The sequence below is a fragment of the Helicoverpa armigera genome, chromosome 4, assembly GCF_030705265.1.
Source record: "Helicoverpa armigera isolate CAAS_96S chromosome 4, ASM3070526v1, whole genome shotgun sequence".
Taxonomy (NCBI): Eukaryota; Metazoa; Arthropoda; class Insecta; order Lepidoptera; family Noctuidae; genus Helicoverpa; species Helicoverpa armigera.
The window spans coordinates 12,344,084-12,368,255 of NC_087123.1; the positions used below are offsets into that span (position 1 = coordinate 12,344,084).

The following is a 24,172-nucleotide window of genomic DNA, read 5'->3' on the forward strand; positions in this document are numbered from 1 at the left end:
ACGCTTACACGCGTTTCCGATATCGATTCCATAATATTATTGTAAGTAAATAGGTATTATGATAGCAGGCGAAGTGCTGAAGATTCACGTTAGAACGTTACGTTAGTGGAGATTCAATAAAGAATGTATGTTTACTTTTTACCGTAGCCACTTTTATTTAAATCCGTCATAACAAAGTAGCCGTAGATGCGTGTAATTATTGAACTATTTGGTTAAGTTGTAATAATTAGAATGAAGAATTTATGTATTTAATAAAATATAATTTATTTATAGATAATAATATACTTGTAAAACGAACGTATTATTCAAGATTGTATTACAAATGGCAACATTTATTTATCTTCCCGCCTACTGCTGTCATGTGTCAATCGGTTTGTCATTGTCAAAATGTCAATTCTTCTAGAGTTGTCACTTTGCCACCATGGCGGCCGCACTGCTGTCAAACAAGCATTTGAGCAAATTAATTCGACATCATGTTAAATTCGCGAAAACTTTAAACAGTACACCATCAGTTATCTTAAACAATCCGCAGTTCAACTTATTCTGTCAACAATGTGCCGCCGCGAGCCAGTACAGGGTACATATCACGAGTGAAACAAACCTATTTTATACGGTTACATTTTTCGTTGTTTTATTAGTATTTTTATAAAGAAACAGTGTCAAATGCATTCTCTTTCGGTTGTAGCATTATTCTACGACAGGCCCGAACCCCGCTGGTGGGTCGGACACGGCGAAAAATGTGTTGGCAGCTGTTTTGGCAAACAAACCAAAAAAGGGGAAAATACCTGTTGGTAAGCAAAATAAAGCATTTTCCAGAATACTCCGACTTAATTTTAATATATTAAATGCTGAATAAAATGTATTTTGGTATGTGCAAGTCTAAGGAAGAGCAAAAGTTACATAATATTTTGGTAATGACCTTGTATGGAGTGCTAATTTAATCACAAGTAACAAACATTCAAGCATACTTGAATGATAAGCATTAAAATGAACTCACGTAGTAAACATTAACTTGTAATTGTATTTGATAGTTAAGATAAAAGGATTTGTATAATAATATCTTAGACTGTTTACTACACAATGAATTTTTTCATTGAAATGAATCTCAAGAATCTATCCAATGGCCAAAAAGCTTAAAAAACTGTTGTCAATTGTAATTCCTACAATCATTTGGATGCGATGGACAACAAATTAATTTATGCAAGAAGATAATAAGTTACTCAATTTAGTTTACACATAAAAATAACCAGAACAATATGTTTCTACAGTAAATAATGTGTATAGTCTGATTTTTAATTCGAGTCAGTAAAATGACATTTCCAGTGTTGCACAGTTTTAAAAAAATAGGGTCCCAAATGAATAGTCATGTGGAAAATCGAGATTTTTAAATCGAGAATTAAAAGTTAGTCTAGATTACATTCATTTATTTATTTGTACATACATTATGTTTTTTTATTAATATCAAATTGGCTTTATATTAACATAAATATGTAATTTACGGAAATTAAACTGAAAACATGTAATTAAATATTACATAAAATACTGTTGTTATATTTTTTTTTGTTATTGGCAGGACTAAAATCATGACTAAACTTCTAAGTCGATCGATTGTGGAACATCACTATTGTAGTGGGTCACCCTTTTTTGTGAAAGTGACAGTTGCCCCTGTCATTTTACTGACTCGAATTAAAAATCAGACTATAGGTATATTTTTCATTTCGAAAAGAATTTTACTCATCATCATGCTAGAAGCCTGAGCTCATTTTTGTAATCATGATAATTATTGTTAAAGTCCCAAAAAAAGTTGGCCTTTGTTACATCAAAATTTGAACTGTAATTAAGAGTTCTTATCTCAAGTACCTACACTCCATTATCACTTTATTGTATACTTTTAGCTTAATTACTTGTATACATATTGTACTAGAAACTTCCTTTGTATCTTGTATATCCAAATATTATTTCTCTCCATGTCCGTTTCTTTTATTAAGATTTCACAAAATCGAATGCTTTCAGCAATTTCTTTCATGCTGTAAAATTAAACCGTGCATCAATACTTATATGCTACGTTTCATACTATGTAGTGTGTAGATCATGCACAGACATTGAATTAGCTTAGCAATGTTTTACCTGCTACTGTTATTTTTGTGTACTTTTTGTTACTAATACTTGGTTGGAACGCAGCTCTTTGTTTACCCTTCATGTCCTTTCACCCGCATGTATCCTGCCCGCTTGTAACCTATCCCGTTACGTAACCCTACGTATATCCTAGAAAACATCCTGATTATATTCTCCCCGCCCTAGGTATCCAAAAAAGAGACTGCTTTCACCCAGGTGCCTCTGTTTTGTCTCGTGAAGATATAAACCTGGGGGATGCAAAGCCGGTCTCCGGAGTGGATATGATCCGCGGTATGCTGGAATATGTGTGGCCTCAGGTAAGATTTTACATGTTATTATTATGAGGTGGATATATGGAGCAGCTGTTTAATGTCTTCTTAGCCTTGAATATTTCTGAATATATTAAAGAAAATATGATCAAACATGACCAGCAATTTATATGCTATCAGAATTTCTCCAGTAAGTAATTCATGGTACAATGACTAAGGATTTTTATGCAGATAATGTATTATCAAATGTTATCACTGTTATGATGATCCATTTTATCTGCAGACACTACATTCTACTTATCAAGTTCCCAAGTTCATGGTCTCCTAATATTTTGTATGTTCATTATTCATTGAGTTTAAACAAAAAATAATTTAGTTTAGTCCATTAATCTTGTAATCTATGCAGACAGTTGAAAAAGGGTGTTGATCATTTTTGTTCTATCAGTCTGCGCTCCATTCTGTATCATCCTCCGAGCCTTTTTCCCAATCATGTTGGGGTCGGCTTCCAGTCTAACCGGATTCAGCTGAGTACCAGTGCTTTACAAGAAGCTACTGCCTATCTGACCTGCCTCCATTCTGTATGATTTTGTAATCTGCAAGAAAGTTGTATAGTTTCTTTCATTACTCGCCCAATTCTATCTTTGAATCGCTTTCATTCCACGAACAAGATCAGAACATAAAACAGTTATTCAATCCCTATTCTCCCCAAATTCCAGGACAATGAGGTGATCAGAAACCGCGTGATGCTATCCCTGTCACTCCTGTTTGGCGCGAAATTGATGAACGTGACAGTTCCGTTCCTGTTCAAGTATGCAGTGGATGAAGTGAACTCGGTGGCTGTGACTCCTGCCGGCGATGCGTTGTTGGGAATGGCGACGGTGCCCCAAGCTGCTGGCACTACGGCCTTCTCGTTGTTGATTGGATGTGAGTATATCCCTACTAATATTATAAATGCGAAAGTAACTCTGTCTGTCTGTCTGTGACGCTTTCGCGTCTAAACCACTGAACTGATTTTAATAAAATTTGGTACAGAGATAGAGTTGACCTTGAGAAAGAACATAGGATAGTTTTCATACCGGACTTTTGAAGAGCTGGTTAGGGAAATAAAATGTTCAAACATGATTATGATATCCTAGTGAAAGATTTTTGTTATATATTTTGACAAGCATACAAGGAAGTAAATGAGGGGAGTACATAAAAGGGGTACATAAGGGAAGTACATAAGGAAGTACATAAGTGGAGTACATAAAAAGAGTATATAAGGAAGTACATAAGGTAGTATATAAAGAAATAGATAAGAAAGTACATAAGGGGAGTATATAAGGAATTACATAAAAGGAGTATATAAGGGGAGTACATAAGGAAGTATATAGGGGAGTACATAAGAAAGTATATAAGGGGAGAACATAAGGAGTACATAAGGAAGTATATAAGAAAGTATATAAGGGGAGAACATAAAGAAGTATATAAGGAAGTTCATAAGGGAAGTACATAAGAAAGTATATCAGGGGAGTACTACTACTACATCCCTCCACACTACCTGGGAATTGTCTAGTTTCCCAACAATTTTTCCAATCAGCTCAGGAGTGTCTGAAACAAACATCAGAAAAGCAATATTTCCTCTTGTTCATTCCAGACGGCATAGCTCGAGCGACAGCGGCCGGTTTCAACGAGCTCCGGAACGCGGTGTTCGCGAAGGTGGCTCAGCATTCCATCAGGAAGCTGGCCTGCAATGTCTTCATACATCTGCATAATCTCGACTTGAGCTTCCATCTTGGGAGACAGACTGGGGCTTTGTCTAAAGTACGCTTGTTTAAGTTCCTCCTTCTAATATTTTAAGTGTACTACCACAGATTATATAATAGTTACTACGTAACAGATAAATCACTCCATACAAAAAAGTCCATACCTACTGTTATAAGGGTGATTCTAAGTTAAGAGGTACTTTCGACGGCAACGACAAAAAAATATCTTTTTTTTCAATAAACTTTACAAATAACCTTTTTATCACTTAAAACTAAATGTTTTCTACGTGGTCACTAAAATTTATTGCAGAAATGTACGTAATTAAGTCACAATAAGCTCTAATATAGGAAAAATATCTCTCCCCTGGTCTGTCCCCCAACCGACTTTATTTATAAATCAGTAATTATGAATGTATTAAAATTCAATAATTATTTTAAACTCTTTAATTTTATAGGTACAGTAAACTTAGTAATAGTATCTTACAAGTAAAAGTGCTTTTATACCAATTCTTTAAAAAAAATATGAACACCGAAATTTGTCCACCGAGTTTCGTGTCTCGTCCCCTGGTCTTTTGTTTTCGTTCAAAAATCAGTTTTGATCTCCTAGTCTGTAGAAGTTGTGACCTTGAATGCATAGTGTGTAACGTGAAGTTAGCAGCAAACGGCGCAAAAGCAACTGCGCCGCCTTTATTATCGGCCATTTCGATCATGCTACTCGCTGGGTGCAGAAAAGTTATGTGAATGCAGTCTTTCCTCTGGTAAGTTTTACATTGTAATTTTTTGTTAAAATACTAACATATACTTCAATATTTACTATGAATAGTGTGTACATTGTTATGTTTGTGTGTGAATGACGTGCGCGAAATACTTTTACGGCTATTTTAGATTTCTATCGAAAATGTATCTCCCCTGGCGTATTTCCCCTGGCTCTTTCGATGGCAGGGAGATACTTAATGTCCAGGGAGATACATTTTACGCGTTTCCATTAATACTTCTAGTTTCTCTAATCCTTTACTTGGCGTTATGCTTATTTTAGCTTTACAATACAATATTACGTTGTATTTACAGAAAAATGGCTTGAAAAGAAGAGGATAGCAGAACGATTACGATATCAAAGAATTAATAATGACCCGGATAAGTATTTCATCGTTGTACTTGTTTTTTTTGTAGCGTTGGGCTGCAGATTTAAGTGGATCTATTTCTTGCGCTTGTTTTTTTTATTTTCAGGTTTCTTTCTTTTCTTGCTCGAGTTGACTTTTGCTGCACGATCTCCCGCGAAGCAGCTGGGCTACTAGCCGGACTGCCACCGTCGGATCTGGAGGCAAGAGTCTTCTTGCGCCTGTACGACTAGCGCGAGGAGGCTCAGCGCCGGGGGGAAACTCCGTTGCCGCGGCAAGTTGTCGCGCAACGGGTGGAGCTCCGGCGCGATCTCATGGTGGCCTGGAGGCAGCGACTGTCGCAACCCAGTGCAGGGCACGCCACCATAGTGGCGGTAAATCCCCTCTTTGAGGAGTGGCTCGGGAGGAGTCACGGCGCCCTCACGTACCGCATGACGCAGGTCCTCACCGGACACGGTTGTTTCGAGAGGTACCTGCATCGAATCGGTCGTGAGGAGGCGCCCGGGTGTCACCATTGTGCGGACAGCCCCGAGGACACGGTGGACCACACAGTCCAGGAGTGCCCTGCGTGGGAAGGGCACCGCCGGGTCTCGTCGAGGCTTTAGGCGGCGGCGGCCTCTCGCGTCCGGCCCTGGTTCAGGCCATGGTCCGGGGCGAGAGGGAATGGGATGCCGTCGCCTTCTTCTGCGAAGCAGTCATGCTCGAAAAGGAGGCGACGGAACGTCAGAGAGTTCGCGCCTCTCATCCCGGCCGCCGCGCTGGAGCAGGTAGACACCACGGGCGCCGGGTGTCGCGAGATAACTCCCGGCCACCATAGGCGTGGGTCTGTGGGCGGTGAGTTCGGGTGGCTCATCGCTCATGTCTATTTTTAGACAACAGACCCATATCGGCGGCGAGCGTTGTTCCACGCGCTCCTGAAAGAGATGTCAGCATCCCCAGCGGGGCCCAGTAGGGCCAAGGCCTGCTGGGGCTGCGGGTTGTTCGAAAGAGATACCCCGGCCCTGGCACATAAAAGGCCTACGACGGAACACGACGGTTTTTAGTCAGTAAGAATCTGACACTCCCGCACCGCTGCTAACCCACAGCGGGCGATTTTTGACGTAGTTAAAAAAAAAAGTTGACTTTTGCTGTGCTGCCTGCGTTCGCCTGTTTATATTTTGAGGAGGCGGTGGGCCTTCATTATCTGAACATGGTGGTGTTACAAAAGCATTACTTATATCTTGGAGTGCTAAACGTCTTCTACGAATTTCTGCTTTTTCTCTCCATATTTCAAGTTTATGCTGTTATTCAAAAGATATTTTTTTGTTTTTGTTTCTTAAATAAATAATTCGTAATTAAAATAAATAAAGATGATTCTTAAAATTAACCTTGTTATTTTTTTTATCTCTTCCCTGTTCATGAAGTATCTTCCTCTGTACACCTTGTCTCTCCCCTGTATTGTGTATTTCCCCTGGTCACTTATAAAACGAGAAAAAACCAAAAAATTGACTGGACCCTTTGTATACGTTTTCAACGTAGCCGTTTACATTTAAAAATGTATACTTAAGTAAAAATATATTAAAAAAAACTCGTGCCGCCATTTCATACAACGAATTACCTCTTAACTTAGAATGACCCATAAGCACCTACAAGTTCCCCAACTACCTACAAATTCCTAGCTGCGTTATAAAATGAACCTTAAAGCTCGAGCGCTTGATTGTTATTCCAATGCGATAGCGCACAGTTCAGTGACCGCAACCGTGCCGTGGCCGTGCTTAGGGTTGCTTCTTACAATTTATTAATATTTAAGTAGGAAAACAAAGTAACGCTTATTTTAAGATAGCCTTTTTTAAAACTGAGTTTTTAAATAAAAAGTAATATCAAGAATATTTTTCTTTAGTTAACTATTGCATTGCCGACTAAAATGGAGTATGTATGGGTACATATTACTAAATATTACCTAATACGTAAGCATAGGTAAGTAAAGCTTTCGTCAAAATCAAAGGCGGTTTCCAACTATTTTTCGAGCACAAGTGCCATACCCCATATGGTACGACTCCGTCGAGTACCAATTTTAGGTATGTATCAACATACATACCTAAAATTGGTTTCTGCGTAGCGACACATGTTCCGAGTCGTCATTAAGTTGGACCAGAACTATATACCTCCTTACACTCGAGATGTGTTTTGAGCTACAAAACTCACAATACAGTTCATATAACTAAGTAGGTATCTAAATTAAAATAAGTACCTAATGATCTCTGTTGTTAAAGTCATAAAGTAGATAAGTATTAATTTATTAAACAAAAAATAGAATTACTAGATAAGTTCATAAATATAAAATGTTTCTAAATCTTACAATAGTCGCATATAAACCAACACAACTCAAAATAATCCATCAGTTTGTTAGGTAGCTTAAAAAATTAATAAAAACTAACAGCGCCGCGCGCGTGTGACTGTTGTGCGCCCTGAGCCGCGTGGGGCTACCGGTAACCCAGCGAGCGGTAGGCATTTATCGCGCGCAAGTACCGAGAGTGACAGAGGCCTGGTACTACTATAATTGTCTCAGCTGTTGAATTAGTCTATAGCAGGTAGAACTAGCTTCTGCCAGCGCCTTTCGACTCGACTTTCTGAGCTTACGTCAGAAAGTAGCTAATACTAAAATATTTTTGAAATCGGTGAGACAAGTGTCCAAGCTAACAAACAAACAAAGACAAGAAAATTCTTCAGCTTTATAAAACGAGCATATTTAGTGTTGGTCGTATAAGCCCAGACATTAGATTACTATAGCTTTCTTACTAACCTCTCTCTCCGGAGGGAATTTTTTAATATCTACTGTAGCAAGCATATTGAACAGCAGCATTATGTATATTCTATTAATAGTTTAATTTCCTTGATGTCCACAGACGATAGACCGCGGTTCCCGTGCCATAAACTTCGTGCTGTCAGCGATGGTGTTCAACATCGTGCCCACCATATTCGAGCTGGCGCTCGTCTCCACCATACTCGGCCTCAAAGGAGGAATAGCTTTTACTGGTAATATATTTTTTAAACTGACTGCTTTTCGCAGGTTCACTCGTTCTCGGGAGAACTGCTCCTTATGTTTCCCGGGAATAGTGTAGTTTTCCAACATTGAAATATTATTTTAAAATCAGTTCAAGGAGTTACAAGAGTATCAGTTACAGCCGTTTTATCGTCCCATTGCTTACAGGTCTACTCCCATACAGAGAAGGATTGAGTATTAATCACTACCTTAAGAGTCAAGGGTACCAACAAACAGAATTGAAAGAACTTGCTGACCTAAACAAATATGTACATCCGATGACGATTTCGATGATGATGATGATTTTGATGACGATGACGACGCTTTTGATGATGATGACGTTTTGATGACGATGACAATTTTGATGATGATAATGATTGACGATTTTGATGATGATGATGATGAAGATTTTGTCCTACTAGTGTATGCATAGACATATAATGTACTGATTGTCCCCCCCAGGCCTGGCATGGGGCTGCGTGGGCGTGTACGCGGCGTTCACGCTGGCCATCACGCAGTGGCGGACCAAGTTCCGCGTCTACATGAACAAGGCGGAGAACGACGCGGGGAACAAGGCCATCGACTCGCTCATCAACTACGAGACTGTTAAGGTAACTATATAAATACGAGCTGTATTCAAAACTAACTGTCTTGTTTTGTGAGAACTTCCCATTCCCAGACAGAAAAAAAACTATGTCACTGGGGCTTACGCCGTTTGTCCACCGCCGCCGTCACCGGACTGTCACCGAGGATGAAATTATTTCGGGCCGAGTTTAAAATGACGTGACGGCCATATATTCGGTGGCTCAGTTCTAGAAGTCCCACAAAACAAAATTCGTGCGACGGTAGTGTGTAGACAAGAACAACTGTGTTTTGTATAAACGGCACATCAGCCCGTCATAAAAACCGTGCTGAGTTCTAGCGGTCACGCCGAACTACGAAGTCCCGCAGACACAGCGCTAGTGTATATGCGATAGCTCAGTAAATACATACAAAAAAAATGAAATTGCACAATTTTCCGCGTTACTTTTTTCATGAAATTATCTTTACTCGAAACATCGGCGGCTGGATGAAGGCGCTCGGGTGACGGCGTGCGGTGGACACATGGCCGTAGTAGTATTTTTTGCTGCGGTACCTTTAATAAATAAAGCCATTTCACAAACTTCATAATCACTTTTCTACCAGTACTTCAACAACGAGAAGTACGAGCTGGAGAAGTACGACGTGAGCCTGAAGAAGTACGAGGAGGCGTCCCTGAAGACCGCGTCCTCCCTCGCCGCGCTGAACTTCGGCCAGCACGCCATCTTCAGCGCCGGACTCAGCATGATCATGATCATGGCCGCCAATGAGATTGCACAAGGTATTTAAGTACTTGGAACTACTTTCCGTACTCGGATAAAAAGGTGGTCTTTGTCCCTTTTCTGTAGCTTTTACCTCGAAATGCAACAAACAGAGAGAGACAGATTTTTGTAGTGTATGGATAGATTGCCGCAGTTTAGTCGTATTTATATTTGTTACAAATAATTCTATTGATTTGTAAGAAACTTGTGCAAATTGTTATCGCTAAAAATAAATTGTTTTAAAGCTTTCGCTAGCGGTTTCACCCTTTTTCTAAAGGAACCGTTTTTCCCACCTACATAAAAATAACCTAGAAGTTGGTTGGTGGGTCTGTCCTTGTTTGTAAGGTAATGTTTTGCCCTTATAGTGTGATTATAATCAGTTTAACGTTCCACGGCAGGCACGATGACGGTGGGCGACCTGGTGATGGTGAACGGCCTGCTGTTCCAGCTGTCCATCCCGCTGGGCTTCCTCGGCTCCGTGTACCGCGAGGTGCGGCAGGCCCTCATCGACATGCAGACCATGTTCACGCTCATGACTGTGCAGTCCAGGATCAAGGTACCGTTACCGTTACAGACTTTCTATTGTTCCACTGCTATACACCTATTCTCACAAGGAGAAGGATTGAGCGTTCATCACCATGTACAAGAGATGCGGGTTGATGATTTGATGCTACGGTCACGGCGGTGATGGCGGCTTGCGCGGCATGCGGCGCACATTCAAGCTGTTCACACGCACGCCGTCGTGTCAGTCAGTGCTATATGGCGAGCAGCGAGGATCTCGGTGTTGTTGCTGCCATAGCCTTTGGCTTAACTTATTTTTATTGGAAAAAGAAGCAAAATGATGAACGACGTTGACCATTCCGCCATGTAGTAATCTCCGTTCGTAGCGACTTTCTTAGAACGTTGAATCGTCGCGAAAGCGCAGGAGAGACTGACTGCCCGAGCCTAAACAGTCGCCGGGCGCCCGCACATTCATCCTTTGACCTTTGCCAAAAAACCGACACTTGCCCGATTCGCGGCATTCACGTTCACGGGAGCGTTCACTGGAGCGTTCACGGGCTCGGGCGTACCGTTTACACGCTCGTGAACGTGAATGTGCTCGTTAAATGAGTTGAACGCGCGCGTGTAAACGTAGCATCAGACTTAATAATCCAGGTTTCCTCAAGATGTTTTCCTTCACCTTTTTATCAGTCATTAGTGTCCAAGATATACTTAGAAAGTACATACAAACTTAGAAAAGTTTAATTGAATCAAGGTAACCTACTGTTTATTATTTTTGTATTTATTTAATGGTTTATGTAAACAGTTATACACCCAGAACACAGACAAGAACAAAAATAGATCAAACAATACAAAGACACATTTTATAAGAAATCTTCTTATATATAAAAATTAATTGCTGTTCGTTAGTCTCACTAAAACTTGAGAATGGCTGGACCGATTTGGCTTTTTTTGGTTTTAAAATGTTTGTAGAGTTCCAGGGAAGGTTTAAACGATACGAAGTTCGCGGGATCAGATAGTCTCTTATATTTATCCTTCTGACTTTAGTGTAATTTCATTTGGATCAGAACAATACGTATTAAGCCTGCTTTTGACAGCAAGATAGCTCAAGCCACAGTGATGCCAACCACTCAACGTTAATACTACTTTGTTTATAAACACAACTTTGCCATGAATATGGGGCTTCGCTCTAAAATAGCTTTTCCGAATTTAAGTTTTCTTTTTGTTGTAATATTCTCAGGAAAAAGACAAAGCGCCACCTCTGAAAGTCGACCCTAAGACAGCGACGATAGAGTTCAAAGATGTCAGCTTCAAGTACATCAACGGCAAACCCATCTTCAACAGTCTGACGTTCAGCATACCTGCCGGGAAGAAGATAGGCATTGTCGGCGGATCTGGGAGCGGGTGAGATAAATATCTTAAGAAGTTGCATGTAAATATGTTCAGTATTAGTGCAGTGAAAGAAAGATGGATGTAAAATGGATATAGTATGTTAACCTTGGATTACATACATATGTCTTATGTAGGGCTGCCATCTCGAATTTCGCCAAACCCGGACAAACATTTAAAAAAACCCGGACATTTGGCATAATCGCATTTTTTCCCCGAACGAGTACGGTTTTTTTAAACAAAATAATGCCTAATTTATAATCCATTTACTATTAACATATACTAAAATTCAATAAGGTGCTTCCTTACATGAAAAGTGTCCGGGTTTTCCCCGGACACTTCTTGAAACCCCGCCCGGACAAATTCGGGGAAACCCGGACGGATGGCAGCCCTAGTCTTATGTCATATGTCTGAACTTTTCTTATATTTTTATATTTCCAAGGATTGAAACGGCGTTTTTGGGCCTTAATATAGCCTATACTATTTAAGATTAATGTAGCTATGCAATTTTTCAAATCGGATGAGTAGTTTCCGAACATTTAGAATACAAAAAAAGTTTCCTCTTTATTTATGCATGTAGTAGATAAATAAATCTTGTTCACTGATATTAAAACATGACACTAATATAACGTATAATCGTTACCAGTAAATCCACAATGGTCCGCCTGCTGTTCCGTTTCTTCGAGCCGCAGTCGGGCACTATCAAGATAGCCGGACAGAACATCCGCGACGTCGACCTCTCCTCGCTCAGGAAAGCTATCGCTGTTGTACCACAAGTTAGTAACGAATAGTAATTGGATTTTTGTAGTTAATTAATTTGTTTCAGATTTTTTATTAATTTATAACCGTAATGGTGTTTAATCGAGATATATAATTTAGTCACAAATAAATGGGAGAGAGTTATGTTTAAATAACTTTAAAAATAGAAGGGGATATTCAATATAAATGTGCTTATTTTTGTTCATCATTCCTGAATCATTTGATCATGTATGGCCGTAGTATTGGTAATTAGAAGCCAGAAATTTGACAACCAATCTTACCAAGCGGTGTCAGGTTGTCCGAGCGACTGGTCAGAGGAAGTTAAATTGACAGTCCCTGCATCTCAAACCCTGGAAGCTGACCTTAATATGATTTTGAAAAGGCTAGGCTTCGTTTGTATATATAATTTCGTAATCAAATCTTCAATTAATGTTCCAGGACTGCGTCCTATTCCACGACACGATCTTCCACAACCTGCACTACGGCGACCTGAAGCAGCCGCAGGACAAGGTGTACCACGCCAGCAAGATGGCCGAGCTGCACGACGCCGTGCAGACATGGCCTAAGGTATGTACTTGTCACTATGGTAATATGGCTGTGCAGCAAATTTTGGTATTAAATTGAGATAGTTTATAGTCCGGTCAATTTAGACATAAAAGTAGTGGTGTGGAGAGCTTGGGTTTACCATAACAAATAAAATATTGAAAGTCCCCATCGATCCCATGTGTGTGTCAAAAGTTGTTCGAGATCAAAATTTGAGGGTTGTTGTCTTTTTTTTCTTTTTTTTTTTATCCATAAAGCATTTAGATTTACAACTTTTTTCTTATGTGTTTTTTAACTTTTGACCTCGATTTTTTTTTAAGTTTTATCCTCGTGGTGTACTTCAAAATCGAGAAAAATGCATTTCTATTCTTGCATTTTGAACTTTTCTAAGCATCTAGTCTAACACGGGGTTGTGTTACACTAGGCGCTAAAAAAATTACCAGGTACGCTAGAATTTACAAAGATAACATGAATACATTATCGTCCCAGGGTTACGAGACGCAAGTGGGCGAGCGTGGGCTGAAGCTGTCGGGCGGCGAGAAGCAGCGCGTGGCCATCGCCCGCGCGATACTGAAGGACTCGCCCATCATCGTGTTCGACGAGGCCACCTCCAGCCTCGACTCGCTCACTGAACATGTATGTAGCATATGTGAATAATAAATAGGTGCAAATAAATTGCCCAATTTTGAATAATTTTGCAAATAAAGTACCTAGGTTTTGAGTGCCGATACATAAATTTGGCAGTTGTCAAAAATAATTTAAAAGTTGAAATGTGTATTATATGTACAGTTCTATAAGTTGACCTTGAAACCAATAAAATTGGTCACAGGATATGTTGTAACAGTAAAAAAAATGGTTTATAAGAAAATCAATATTAATTTTCTTAAATTAGCTATTAATCAATCAAATCAAAACTTAAAACTTTTTTAACAGTATTTATTATGGCTTGAACCTCTATCGAAACTAATATGAAAACTATTTTATGGGACATAATTATGACGTTCAACATGTTAAAATAACCATATTCCTTCCCCCAGGCCATCCTCCAAGCCTTAAAAGCAGCCACAGTAGGGCGAACATCCATCTGCATTGCCCACCGTCTATCCACGGTGGCCGACGCCGACGAGATCCTCGTGCTCGAACGAGGAGCCATCACAGAGCGAGGAACACATACCCAGCTCCTCTCCAACCCGCAATCCCTCTACAGTAGACTGTGGGCCAAGCAGAAGCAGGACAACGAACCACTCCCACCGCCACGGGGAGTGTCCGCAGTACCCAAGTGAACATACACTAGTCCAATAGATAAACATTTTTGGAATGGAGTACCTATGCCACAATGTTGGTAGGTAGTATAATTTATGAGTATAGATACTTGTTTTTTTTTGTTAAAAGTTGTGTGTGGACTGAGTAATTTGGGAAACTGAGAAATCAAGCTTGATTCGCGTCTATGGTTTTCAAGGCATAGATAAAATTCTGAATTTTAGAAGAATACTACACGCTTGTTGAATTTCTTTTAAATTGTATCGTTTCTTTACCGTTGAATACCACTCAGTCCATTATGACTATCTTTTTTTGGAATACAACTCCAAAAAATTGTATTCATCGAAGCAATAAGTTAAGTGTTCTAATGAATACTGATTAATCAATACCAAATTTATTTTTAGTACGATGTCTTCGAGACAATTTGAGACAATATTTTTGATGTATGTAATCTTGACGCTTAAAACAGTCTCCTGTAGTCTATGGTATCATTGTACATTTAGCAACCTTGTGTTAAAGCATGTATTATCACTACCTCTATTTCAATATAATCGTCAATGAGAAATTATTTGATATCTGTCATTGTTGATGACGTTTCAAAATAGCGGAGAAGTTAATTTCACTTTGAGGCGCTTTCATTGTAAGAATGTGATAAAGCCTGGATATTGGGTAGTGAAAAGTGCCTGAAATGTCTGTAAAATGTATAAAATTGCTTTGAACGTTAATGTCACTATTCTTATTGATTTAAATAGAGTCTGACTGATTTTGGTACAGTTGACAGTTGCTGTTAGTCAGAACAACCAATAGAATCATTGCTTGAAAACTGACAGCTGTCAACTGCTCAAAAGACGCCGTGGCACTAATTTGTTTTTACATGTCAAATGGACTATTCAAATGTCAAATGAACAAAAAATTTATAAAACAGGATTAAAATGTAGAAACAATTTTATCAAAAGTCATCTAAAATTGAAAAAAAAAAACATAATTCAGTAATTTGACATGTAAAGTGTTTTTTATAATTATATTTATTTTGTATTCAAATTTTGTTTCTAAAGTAACCAAAATAGAAACGGATTTGTATTGTTATTTTACAGCATTGTTAAATTCGATTGTAAAATAAACCGAAGTAATTTGACCATTCTGACAAAAGCAAATTCGTCAATTTACTCACGGTCCTCTAGATCAATACTCGAAGATTATATCGACAATTTTAATCAATAAAAGTGACGTACTCTCGAACAATCGATATCGATAAAAAATAGCCAATAAGGCTTTCCTTTACGATTCAGATCATTTTTGTGACATTTAAATCTGCAGGCAAATGGCGTAATATGAAAAATGAATAAATGTTGAGAATATTGTGAAATGTTTATGTAAATAATACAGTTGATACGATGTACAGTAACTTGTTAAATAAGTATATTATTTTGGTTACATATTACTTGTTTTATTTTTAACTTTAATAAACATATACCTCGTTATTGATAGATTTTTTGTTTGATTGATTTAATTTAATGACGTTTAACGGCGCGAGCACACTTGATTTTGTTCGAATTTTAGTTATTGGTTCTATCGTATTCGACAGTGAAAATAGTTTTTGAGCCTGACGTTTCGTGAGTTTGTAATGCTGCCGAGCCCAGTTGAGTGCCAATAGTAAATTCCTCCATTCTAAAGTTCTTCACTAAGTATAAGCGAACCAAACACTCGGGTCCCAATAGAATCAAATAATAAGGAAAAACAAATTGCTATCTGCGACTTTCAGAAACATTACGCCACCTCACTTATATTGCACCTCTTTTGACACACATACGAGTCATCGACACATGCATCATAGATAATAAGAACCCCATGTCGCAACCTGCCAGTATCAATACGAATTTCGAATCAATCGATTGAGATGTTATCGGTAACCATAGCAACGGCCGTAACAACATACAACTGTCGTTTTGGTTATTTTCAGCAAAAAATATCTTGCTCGCTTTTCGAGCGCTTATTTTGTACAAAATGGTGTTTTGTATGTGAAGACAAAGGATGTCAGTGTTGAGTTTGATCCCGGAAGATAAACGTAAAGACCAAAGGTAAGTTGTTTTGACAAAATATTCTTTTACCCGACTGCTCTAGAAGGGTTGTGTAGTTTCTGTATACAGAAAACAAACGTAGTTCTTATAAGTACCAATATAGATTGTAGCGTTGAATGCTAGCTAAGTTTAGGTTTTATTTGCAGTAGGTACTTTTGTCATTTGTGACCAAAATGAAGTTTCTATTATTAATATTTGATTGACTGAATTCTCAATGCCTATGCATATTTGAACAACGCTGCAGCTCGCGAATACATTGACTAAAAAATCCTTACCTTCAAGTCAATCAGACCTACAAGTCTACTAGTATCAATTCATATGCTTGGATAACCTTATGTGGAAGATGATGTGGTGTAGATTCAAGTGCGTTCATAAAGCATATGATTTAGAAATTAGCTAGGCTAAAAGGCCAACGGCGATTGTTAACTTGTTTCTATCTTTTTTACGGAATCGAGTGTTTTATTTTCAATCAGTCCTTACCTACCCCTACAAAACATTAATTATAATCTTCATATACATCATAATCTTTCTACGAAATCGTAGAATAACTAGGTAAATAGATAAGGTACTAGATAAGTTATCTTAGTGTGACGAACTATGATGATAGTGCATTGGGTAGTGACTGGCTAGACAGGGTGTTGACGAATAGGTAGGCTTTCATAGAAAATTATGAAAAAGTTTTGGGGCAACATATAGACAACTTACACAAAAGAGGTTCAGTTTAGGTAACACGACACGAATTCCAAGAGTAAAGAAAATAAACCCCATCAGGCACAGAATATCATATCTCCGCAAAAAGATTTAAGTTAAACAATTTGATAAGTTGAATCAAGTTTTAAATAGATATAAGTACCTACTATATCATGAAGTTCTAAAATACGGGCCTAAAATTCTTGAACTAAATACGTAGAAAGTCTACGCAAAACTTTTGCACGTCATAGGATAATAACCCAGCCTTTGTTGTACTTCACAAAGAGATATCCTTGAATTGAAATACAAAAGTAGGCACAGTTATAGATTCCTTCAATGCTATTCGGCTCAATGACGTCTTTGATACACGAAAAGATTCCATATTCATCATTTGTTGCTTGTCATAAAAAGTAATAACTTGAGGATTTTTTTCCTTTGAAAGTCTTCAGTCTTAGTTCAAACGAACATTGGGAAACATGAAATAGTTACTCAACTTCAAGAAAATAAAGGTCATCCTTTGTCTTTTTAAAGAATTGTTTCCTTCATGAATTTTTAAATCAGTGGTCGCTTGGCACCTGTTTAGAAGCAAATTTATTTCTGTTGTCTTCTAAGCGCGTTCCCGAAAATACACCTTTCTAAAACTTTGTGCTGCAAATCGGACGTTGGTAGAAACTTCGTTATTATTGTTCCGTGTCTGTAAAATTATTTTTCCGAATTCCAGAAAAGAATCCCTAGAGAGTGTATACAGCAGTAACTCTCGGCTGAACCTACTGAACAAACGCAAACGCATCAACCCTCTGACGATGGACGCGTCCAACACTTCCTTGAGTAAGGCAGGGGACAGATATGTGACACAGCGTGTGCTGTCCGCCAAGACGCATCGGGTGAAACAGCTGCAGAATCAATTGTCTGATGCGCATTATCATTTGCAGGTATGATCTTGACTTAAAAACTATATCATTATCTCAAAAGAGAATAGTTTTATGTTATAGGAGAAGAGAGTCATATAGAATAGGAGGAGGTATACAGAGAAACCTGTGTTCATGCCAAAACTTTGTTCTTACCATATTTGCAGGAATTGAGTAACGAGAACAAAGTATTACGTGCCATTCAGAAGAAACAAGAAATAGCATTACAAAGGTACGGAATACAAATCTTGGCAAGCCTTTTACTGGAATGTAATTTTTATGTCAATAGATGATTAAAAAGTTTCTTCAAAAATTAGGTACGAGAATTCGAACGCGGAACTGCCAACGGTACTAAACTCTCACAATGAAGAGATGAGGATACAGCAGTCGAAGTATAAACAGTTGAAGCAGCAGTTTAAGGAAGTCACAGCCAAGTTGAAAGAGAGAGACATGCAACTGCAGCAATTGAAGGACGAACATCAGCATTTGTTGGAGCTTAGTAAAGACAGGTAAGTAGTTCAAATGCTATTGAAGAATCAAGGTAATAATGGTCTGGACAAAACAGGAAAATAAAATAATATATTGGGTGAAAATCAGTACTTTTTCAACGTCAAAAAATACATAAAAACAGCCCCCAGAACGCCCACGCTTCGTCACTTTCTATGTTTTATAGGTAACACGGCGTTAGTAAGAGACTGCTACAAATTTCTCCAAATATCCGCTTAACTAACATTGTCGAAGCAGTCCTTGATCTTGAACTTCAAAAAATCTTGTAACTGAAATGTTTCTCTTTTGTTGCATTTACTATTCTTCAATATTCCCAGAAATCTACTAGAACGTGAAAAACTCCAAGCCCAAGTAACGGACCTAAGTTCTAAAGTTCAGCAACAGAATGAGACGATCACGATGCTGCAACGTCGCATAGCTCTCGAAGCGAAGAACTTCAGACATCAGCTACAGACTGAAATCAATAAGCATAAGGACACGAGGCATGATCTGGACCTGGCTATCAATAATGCTGATAAACTTACTACTATTATTGAGGTTAGTCATACAATTTTCCTAAACGGTAAAGGTTATTTTAATAATGCTGATGTGATTGTTTATTAGGCTTTAAAGTCAAAAGCTGCTGCTGTCCCGTTAAAAATATTTTTTTAAAACCATAATTTAAAATTGGATAGGGGTCGAATCCTGGAGATAGTTCGAGACGAGGGTGAAACCGACAGCACCTATTAAATAGCAAATAATTTTCGATTTATAGTATTTTTAATAAGTGAATTTACTATATTACTCCTTTAAAAATAATAATAAGTGAATTTACCTCTGAAAACATTTTAATTTTAATCACAATTTTAAATGACTTTTGTCTGTAACCATAAAATAAATTCCCATTCAATTTGTATACAATGAAGTGGCGTAATTGTTCGAGCCTTTGAAAATATCGGAGGCCTGTTCACTGAGAAGTACGTACATCAACCATTTAAATGTCTTTCTCCAGTAAGCATAACAGCCAGTGTAAAGCAAACTTATTGGGGCATAAAACAAAATGATAAAACGAATTTGTTCATTGAGTTCTAGAAGTTTGCTTTACAGTATATTCCTACGTATATACTAAGGGGAGATTTTTTGGGGATAGTCTCCCAAAAAATTTATTGTAACAGTTCGAATAATTTTGTTAAAAATATGATTGAAAAATTGACCCTTGTTCATTTGTTTCCGGGTTTCAAAGTATAAATTAAAGTAGGTACTGTAACATTTCGTCGTATTTTTTTTCTGTCGCATTTCCTGATATCCGATACCTTCCGTAATTTTTCCCTTATCAGTTTCCTGAATTCTTCAATCATTCCTCTTTTTATTCTTTTCAGAATCACTCATTAATGTTTTCCTAATCAACGTTCCATTTTACGTTTGGTTTATATCTGTTTTTCATTACACAAAATGATTCTAAAGGCTATTCTTCTTTTGTGTAAATTTCAATTCACGGTTTCGGTGTATTCGGATTAGCTGGTCTTGGAAACGTCTTTAATGTCTCGACAATGCCACATCATTCTGTTATATCTACCGAGAACTTTTTTATTATAACAACAATAGTCTTTTTCACTGAAAGGTTAGTTGGAGGTGTATAATACGGCCCACATTTTGTCAGTATTTTCCATATAAACCAGTCACAGTTCCTGGAATTAGGCCAGCGTAAATTTTTGGGGGTTTTCTTTAAATGTAACTTTATAGCCTTGGATATAAGAGTCGATGCTGGGAATCGTAGCCTCATGTCCTCACTTATGAGTGTTCAAATAGTAAATTAGTAGAACCTTACAAAATGTTCACATTTGTTCTAGATGAAGGAAAAGATGCTTAGCACAGCAGCAAGTAGAACCCTTAAATCTCCAGTCAAGACGTCATCTGGGACCAGCATATCTAAACAATCAACAAACAAGGCTAGATCTGAAACTGACACAAGTACTACACGAGCGAGAGACGACAGAATTATGGTAAGTTAGATCATTTTCCTGATTTAAATAAACCACTGGTGTGACAAATTCCGCATAGAGGCATATTCGCTTGAAGTGGATGTAGGTACTTTACTTCACGTAATTGTTAAGCCTGCCGTGATATCTCCGAATATAAAAAGAATGGATTCAAATAAAATTGTGTACATGTAAGAATAAAACCCTGTCGTAAAAATTGCTTGAGTTGTTAGCAGTATTACATAAATCTTTCGTTTTAATGATGGATAAAAATTTTGCATATTATTTTGCTGGTATAGACACGTATAACGCAAAACGAGAGATCAATCTAGATAACATTTCTCGCAGTGGCACTAACGTAAATATCTAAATTACAAAAGGCTAAAACAAAACATACTATTTCAGGCCAGATTTTTGTTTGTATTCAGATTACTGTGACAAATTCTGTCTGCTCCAATTTACGAACGCGTGCCAAAATGTTTGCATACATTTATTTCTCAGGAGAACCCTTTGTTCCGAGGGCACTATTGTTATATGTCAACATATTGTACCCTCTGTACTTTTCCTGAATTGTTTTGTGAGCCAATTTGATATATGAGTTTCTTGCCCAAGTTGTTTATAATAAGATAACCAAAACAAAGTATATTTGAAAAAGGGTTTATTTATAGTCTTCCTAGTGCGAACACAAATAAATATGCTGTTCGGAGTCAATATTTTACTATTGGAGTTTTCAGATCGAGCAAAATATAATGGCGAAACTGTGTGAGAACTCTCGTAGCCTGAGCAGTGCGTTATCTCACGATGAAGAGACTTCATCATCCACTGAACCTCGCTCCCGGTACGCCAGAAGTAGATCCAACTCCACTATATCTCGATCCACCCCCACACCTGGAGCAAGAAAAAATTCTAAAGGCTCTGATGAAGTTATGGAGTTAGCTAAAACTGTACAAGACGGAATGGCAGATCTCGCAATATTCGACGACGATGACTTGAGAACTTCTCCAGATGAATTACACATGAAAATGGAAGCAATGAAAACAGAACTAATGAATAAAATTAAAAGCGATGAGACTCCTTCTAGGAAACCAAGTGCACTAAGGAGAAAGTCAACAGAAGAGTCCATTGAGGAACAAGAGGAAAATGAAGAACTAGAACGTCCAAAATCTAGAGGAAGAAGAAATTCTAATGTGTCCTTTTTTGAAAAATCTGCCATTGAAGATTCTACCACAACAGTGGCCATACACGAAGGAGAAGTAGAAATGAAATTCAAACGTGAATCTAGTGCCTTAGAACGTAAAATTGCTGGCAAACCAATAGAAAAATACTGCAAAGATATCATCCAAGATATAGAGAAAAGCAGCAAAGTTATTGACAAGCACATGAAATGTTTCAACCAATCGAGATTCGAGAGTGACAAACTAGTTCAACAGTTGGAAGCTGTTGATAAAATAAATGAATTTGTGAATGCAAATGGAGAAATACCGGAGTCTGCTTTAAATGAACTGAATAATAACTTTAAAATGTTGACTGACCAAGTGTTTACTGATGTTATTCCTGTCGGTAGAAAGCGGTCTATTTCTGGTAGAAGAGGCTCAAAGGAGTCTAAGACAAACTTACTTGGTGACGCGAATATGACGAACCAGGATTTATTGGATGATTTGTTGGGGAAGAAATGATATACGGCCTTAGAATTTAAAATTGTCCACTCTCAGAGCGGAGACTAGTGTTTCGTGATTCCCGCTGCGGTGGGTATTAATCTAATTAAAACAACTTGACTCGAAGAGACTCGCTTTGTAACTAATTGGGTAGTTTACTCAGACAGCGACTTCATTAAGATAAACCAACATTTTTATTAAATTTGCTTCTATTACATTTTTATTCTGAAAAGTCTCTCGAGATTTTAATTACTCTTACAACTTTGTTTCGACATTATACTCTGGAATTATGAATAATAATTATGTTAGTGGCAGTTTTATAATGATATCAAATTTCATAGGAGACTTTAATTAAAGTTGTCATGTAACTTCTAGTGCTTTTATACTGAGAATTGAAATACCAGTTTGAAGAGCATAATAATATTGCGAATTAATTTCTTAATACTATTTAGAGTGATACTTTTGGTTAATTTTCTTTTTTGTATTCATTTAATACTTTAACACTATAATTATTTCAAAATTAACAGTTAACGTTTCATTTTGGTCACGTTTTAATGGTAGGTATTTGTATCAAGGCCGATGATTGCAGCCAATTGAATAGGTACTTGAATAGATACAAATTGAATAAACTGTCGAGGCGTATAATATGAAATACCAATAGTAAAATTTCAATAGTCATTGAACCGGCCAACTATGAACGAGTTTTCGTGTTAAATATTTTACTTATATATTGCGAGCTTTCTCAAAAATAATAAATGAAAATGTAAGGATTATCAGACTTAATATTATTACTAGACATTTTCGTAAAAGTTTCACCACGGCCTAATTTCTGTGAGAGCTAATGAATAGTAGAAGTCGCGAATAGGACCAAAATAGGTTAGTTTTAATATTGTAGAAACCTAATAGTTAACTCAATAGAAATGTTCTACTGCGGTCACGTTTAAGCAAGTTTTGTCCAAAAGCTAGAATATAAAATTATCTGCAGTGAAAACATTTTCCTAGATCTTACTAATTAGGTAGTTAGACCAAAATGTTTTGCTTTGAATAGCTAGTTACAGTCATGTTATTTTACCTTTTGTCCTACTACTTCAAATTAGGCATTTTAAAAACTTGATTGTAGGATATTCTTAGTTCATATGTAACATTATGGTTAACCCTCATATTGTATCTGGGTTTCATACAAACACAATGTGAACGTCCTATAGACGACAGGAAAGCTTTATAAATACGACTTTATTCAAATGCTGAACAAATAATAATTGTGTTAATTTATTGATAAAATATTGAGTGCTATGAATGCGTGTGTGTGCGTTTTGTATATCGATGTATATCTGAGCTCTTTATATCAATTGTTATTCATTATACAGGACCATGTGATTCAATGATGAATAAATATTTTATTTTTGGGTAACTTTGTGTTTCATTTTCATTGATAATAATTTTATTGTGTAAGTATTTCAACACGTCAGAAATTATTTTAACATGTTAATTTTGATGTAGATGATGGTCTTTTCCGTTTATGTAACTGATGTATAGTTCAAATAGAAAGTTAGCTTTCTGAAAGTATACCTATTACTGATGTCTACATGTAATTATCTGATTAGTCTACGCCAGTGGTTCCCAAACTTATTTTGTCTAATGCCCACTTTGAGAATAAATATTTCTTTAGCGCCCCCATTTTTTAGGGTTCCGTACCCGTACCCAAGGGGTAAAACGGGACCCTATTGTTTTCGCTCCTGTCCGTCCGTGCGTCCGTCCGTCTGTCACCAGGCGGTATCTCATGAACCGTGATAGTTACAGAGTTGAAATTTTCACAGATGATGTATTCAGTGACGGTTTTAACTCTACCAGCGCACTGGGCAAGATTTCTAAGGCGCCCTCCAACTGCAATTCAAACCCGTACGAAAAACAGAGACATATGTAGTTACCGAATGCGCGAGCGAAGCGAGCGCGAATTTTTTTTTATAGTTAACAGAAAAATTTGATACGTAAAATGTAGTCCAATCGTACATAAGTTATTGCTGGTTGGTGATCACAAAAACACAGGAACATAGCTTCTGATTGCGCGAGCGAAGCGAGCGTGAAATTTTTTGTTATTATTTAGAACTCAAAATATAATTAAAATGTAGCCCAAACGTACATAACTCTTTGTTGGTGTTGGCGCCTATGTAGACTAAACATTTTTTTTTAATAAAAACAACTGTAAAGTGAAGCAAACCCGAAAAAGTTTGAGTTTTGGATCACTAAAAATCCTAAATATATATAATAAAAGGCAGCTGTGAAAATTTTGCGCCAAAATTTTTGAGTTTTGGGAC

General features: G+C 37.5%; 2 protein-coding genes across 5 annotated transcripts; both read left to right on the forward strand.

Moving 5' to 3' along the window:
- Window positions 1-372: 372 nt before the first annotated feature.
- LOC135116750 (iron-sulfur clusters transporter ABCB7, mitochondrial) lies at window positions 373-15,499 on the forward strand. Of its 4 annotated transcripts, none has more exons than XM_064034282.1 (14): window positions 373-577; window positions 686-791; window positions 2,302-2,432; window positions 3,101-3,308; window positions 4,021-4,187; window positions 8,133-8,262; window positions 8,732-8,880; window positions 9,455-9,629; window positions 10,008-10,165; window positions 11,351-11,514; window positions 12,146-12,275; window positions 12,697-12,825; window positions 13,291-13,437; window positions 13,839-15,499. In XM_064034282.1, the coding sequence occupies exons 1-14, from the start codon at window positions 422-424 to the stop codon at window positions 14,082-14,084; spliced, it is 2,196 nt and encodes a 731-aa protein (XP_063890352.1). In that variant the 5' UTR covers window positions 373-421; the 3' UTR covers window positions 14,085-15,499. The 4 variants fall into 4 exon arrangements, with proteins under 4 accessions (XP_063890352.1, XP_063890353.1, XP_063890354.1 ...); XM_064034283.1 differs by having other exon boundaries at window positions 2,332-2,432; XM_064034284.1 differs by having other exon boundaries at window positions 374-577; window positions 2,356-2,432.
- Window positions 15,500-15,937: 438 nt separating this feature from the next.
- On the forward strand, window positions 15,938-23,262 carry LOC135116881 (lebercilin-like protein). The gene is made up of 7 exons (XM_064034514.1): window positions 15,938-16,139; window positions 17,551-17,761; window positions 17,905-17,969; window positions 18,055-18,246; window positions 18,562-18,781; window positions 20,074-20,226; window positions 20,937-23,262. Exons 1-7 carry the CDS (start codon window positions 16,093-16,095, stop codon window positions 21,876-21,878), a joined length of 1,830 nt encoding a protein of 609 aa, XP_063890584.1. The 5' UTR covers window positions 15,938-16,092; the 3' UTR covers window positions 21,879-23,262.
- The last annotated feature ends 910 nt before the right edge of the window (window positions 23,263-24,172 follow it).

Bases quoted from the DNA above. Each gene is read 5' to 3' on its own strand.
- LOC135116750 (XM_064034282.1), top strand. From the start codon at position 422: ATGGCGGCCGCACTGCTGTCAAACAAGCATTTGAGCAAATTAATTCGA. The intron at 792-2,301 runs GTAAGCAAAATA...TCCCCGCCCTAG, and splicing joins AAAGGGGAAAATACCTGTTG to GTATCCAAAAAAGAGACTGC. The intron at 8,881-9,454 runs GTAACTATATAA...CTTTTCTACCAG, and splicing joins TCAACTACGAGACTGTTAAG to TACTTCAACAACGAGAAGTA.
- LOC135116881 (XM_064034514.1), top strand. From the start codon at position 16,093: ATGTCAGTGTTGAGTTTGATCCCGGAAGATAAACGTAAAGACCAAAG. The intron at 18,247-18,561 runs GTAAGTAGTTCA...CAATATTCCCAG, and splicing joins TTGGAGCTTAGTAAAGACAG to AAATCTACTAGAACGTGAAA. The intron at 20,227-20,936 runs GTAAGTTAGATC...TGGAGTTTTCAG, and splicing joins CGAGAGACGACAGAATTATG to ATCGAGCAAAATATAATGGC.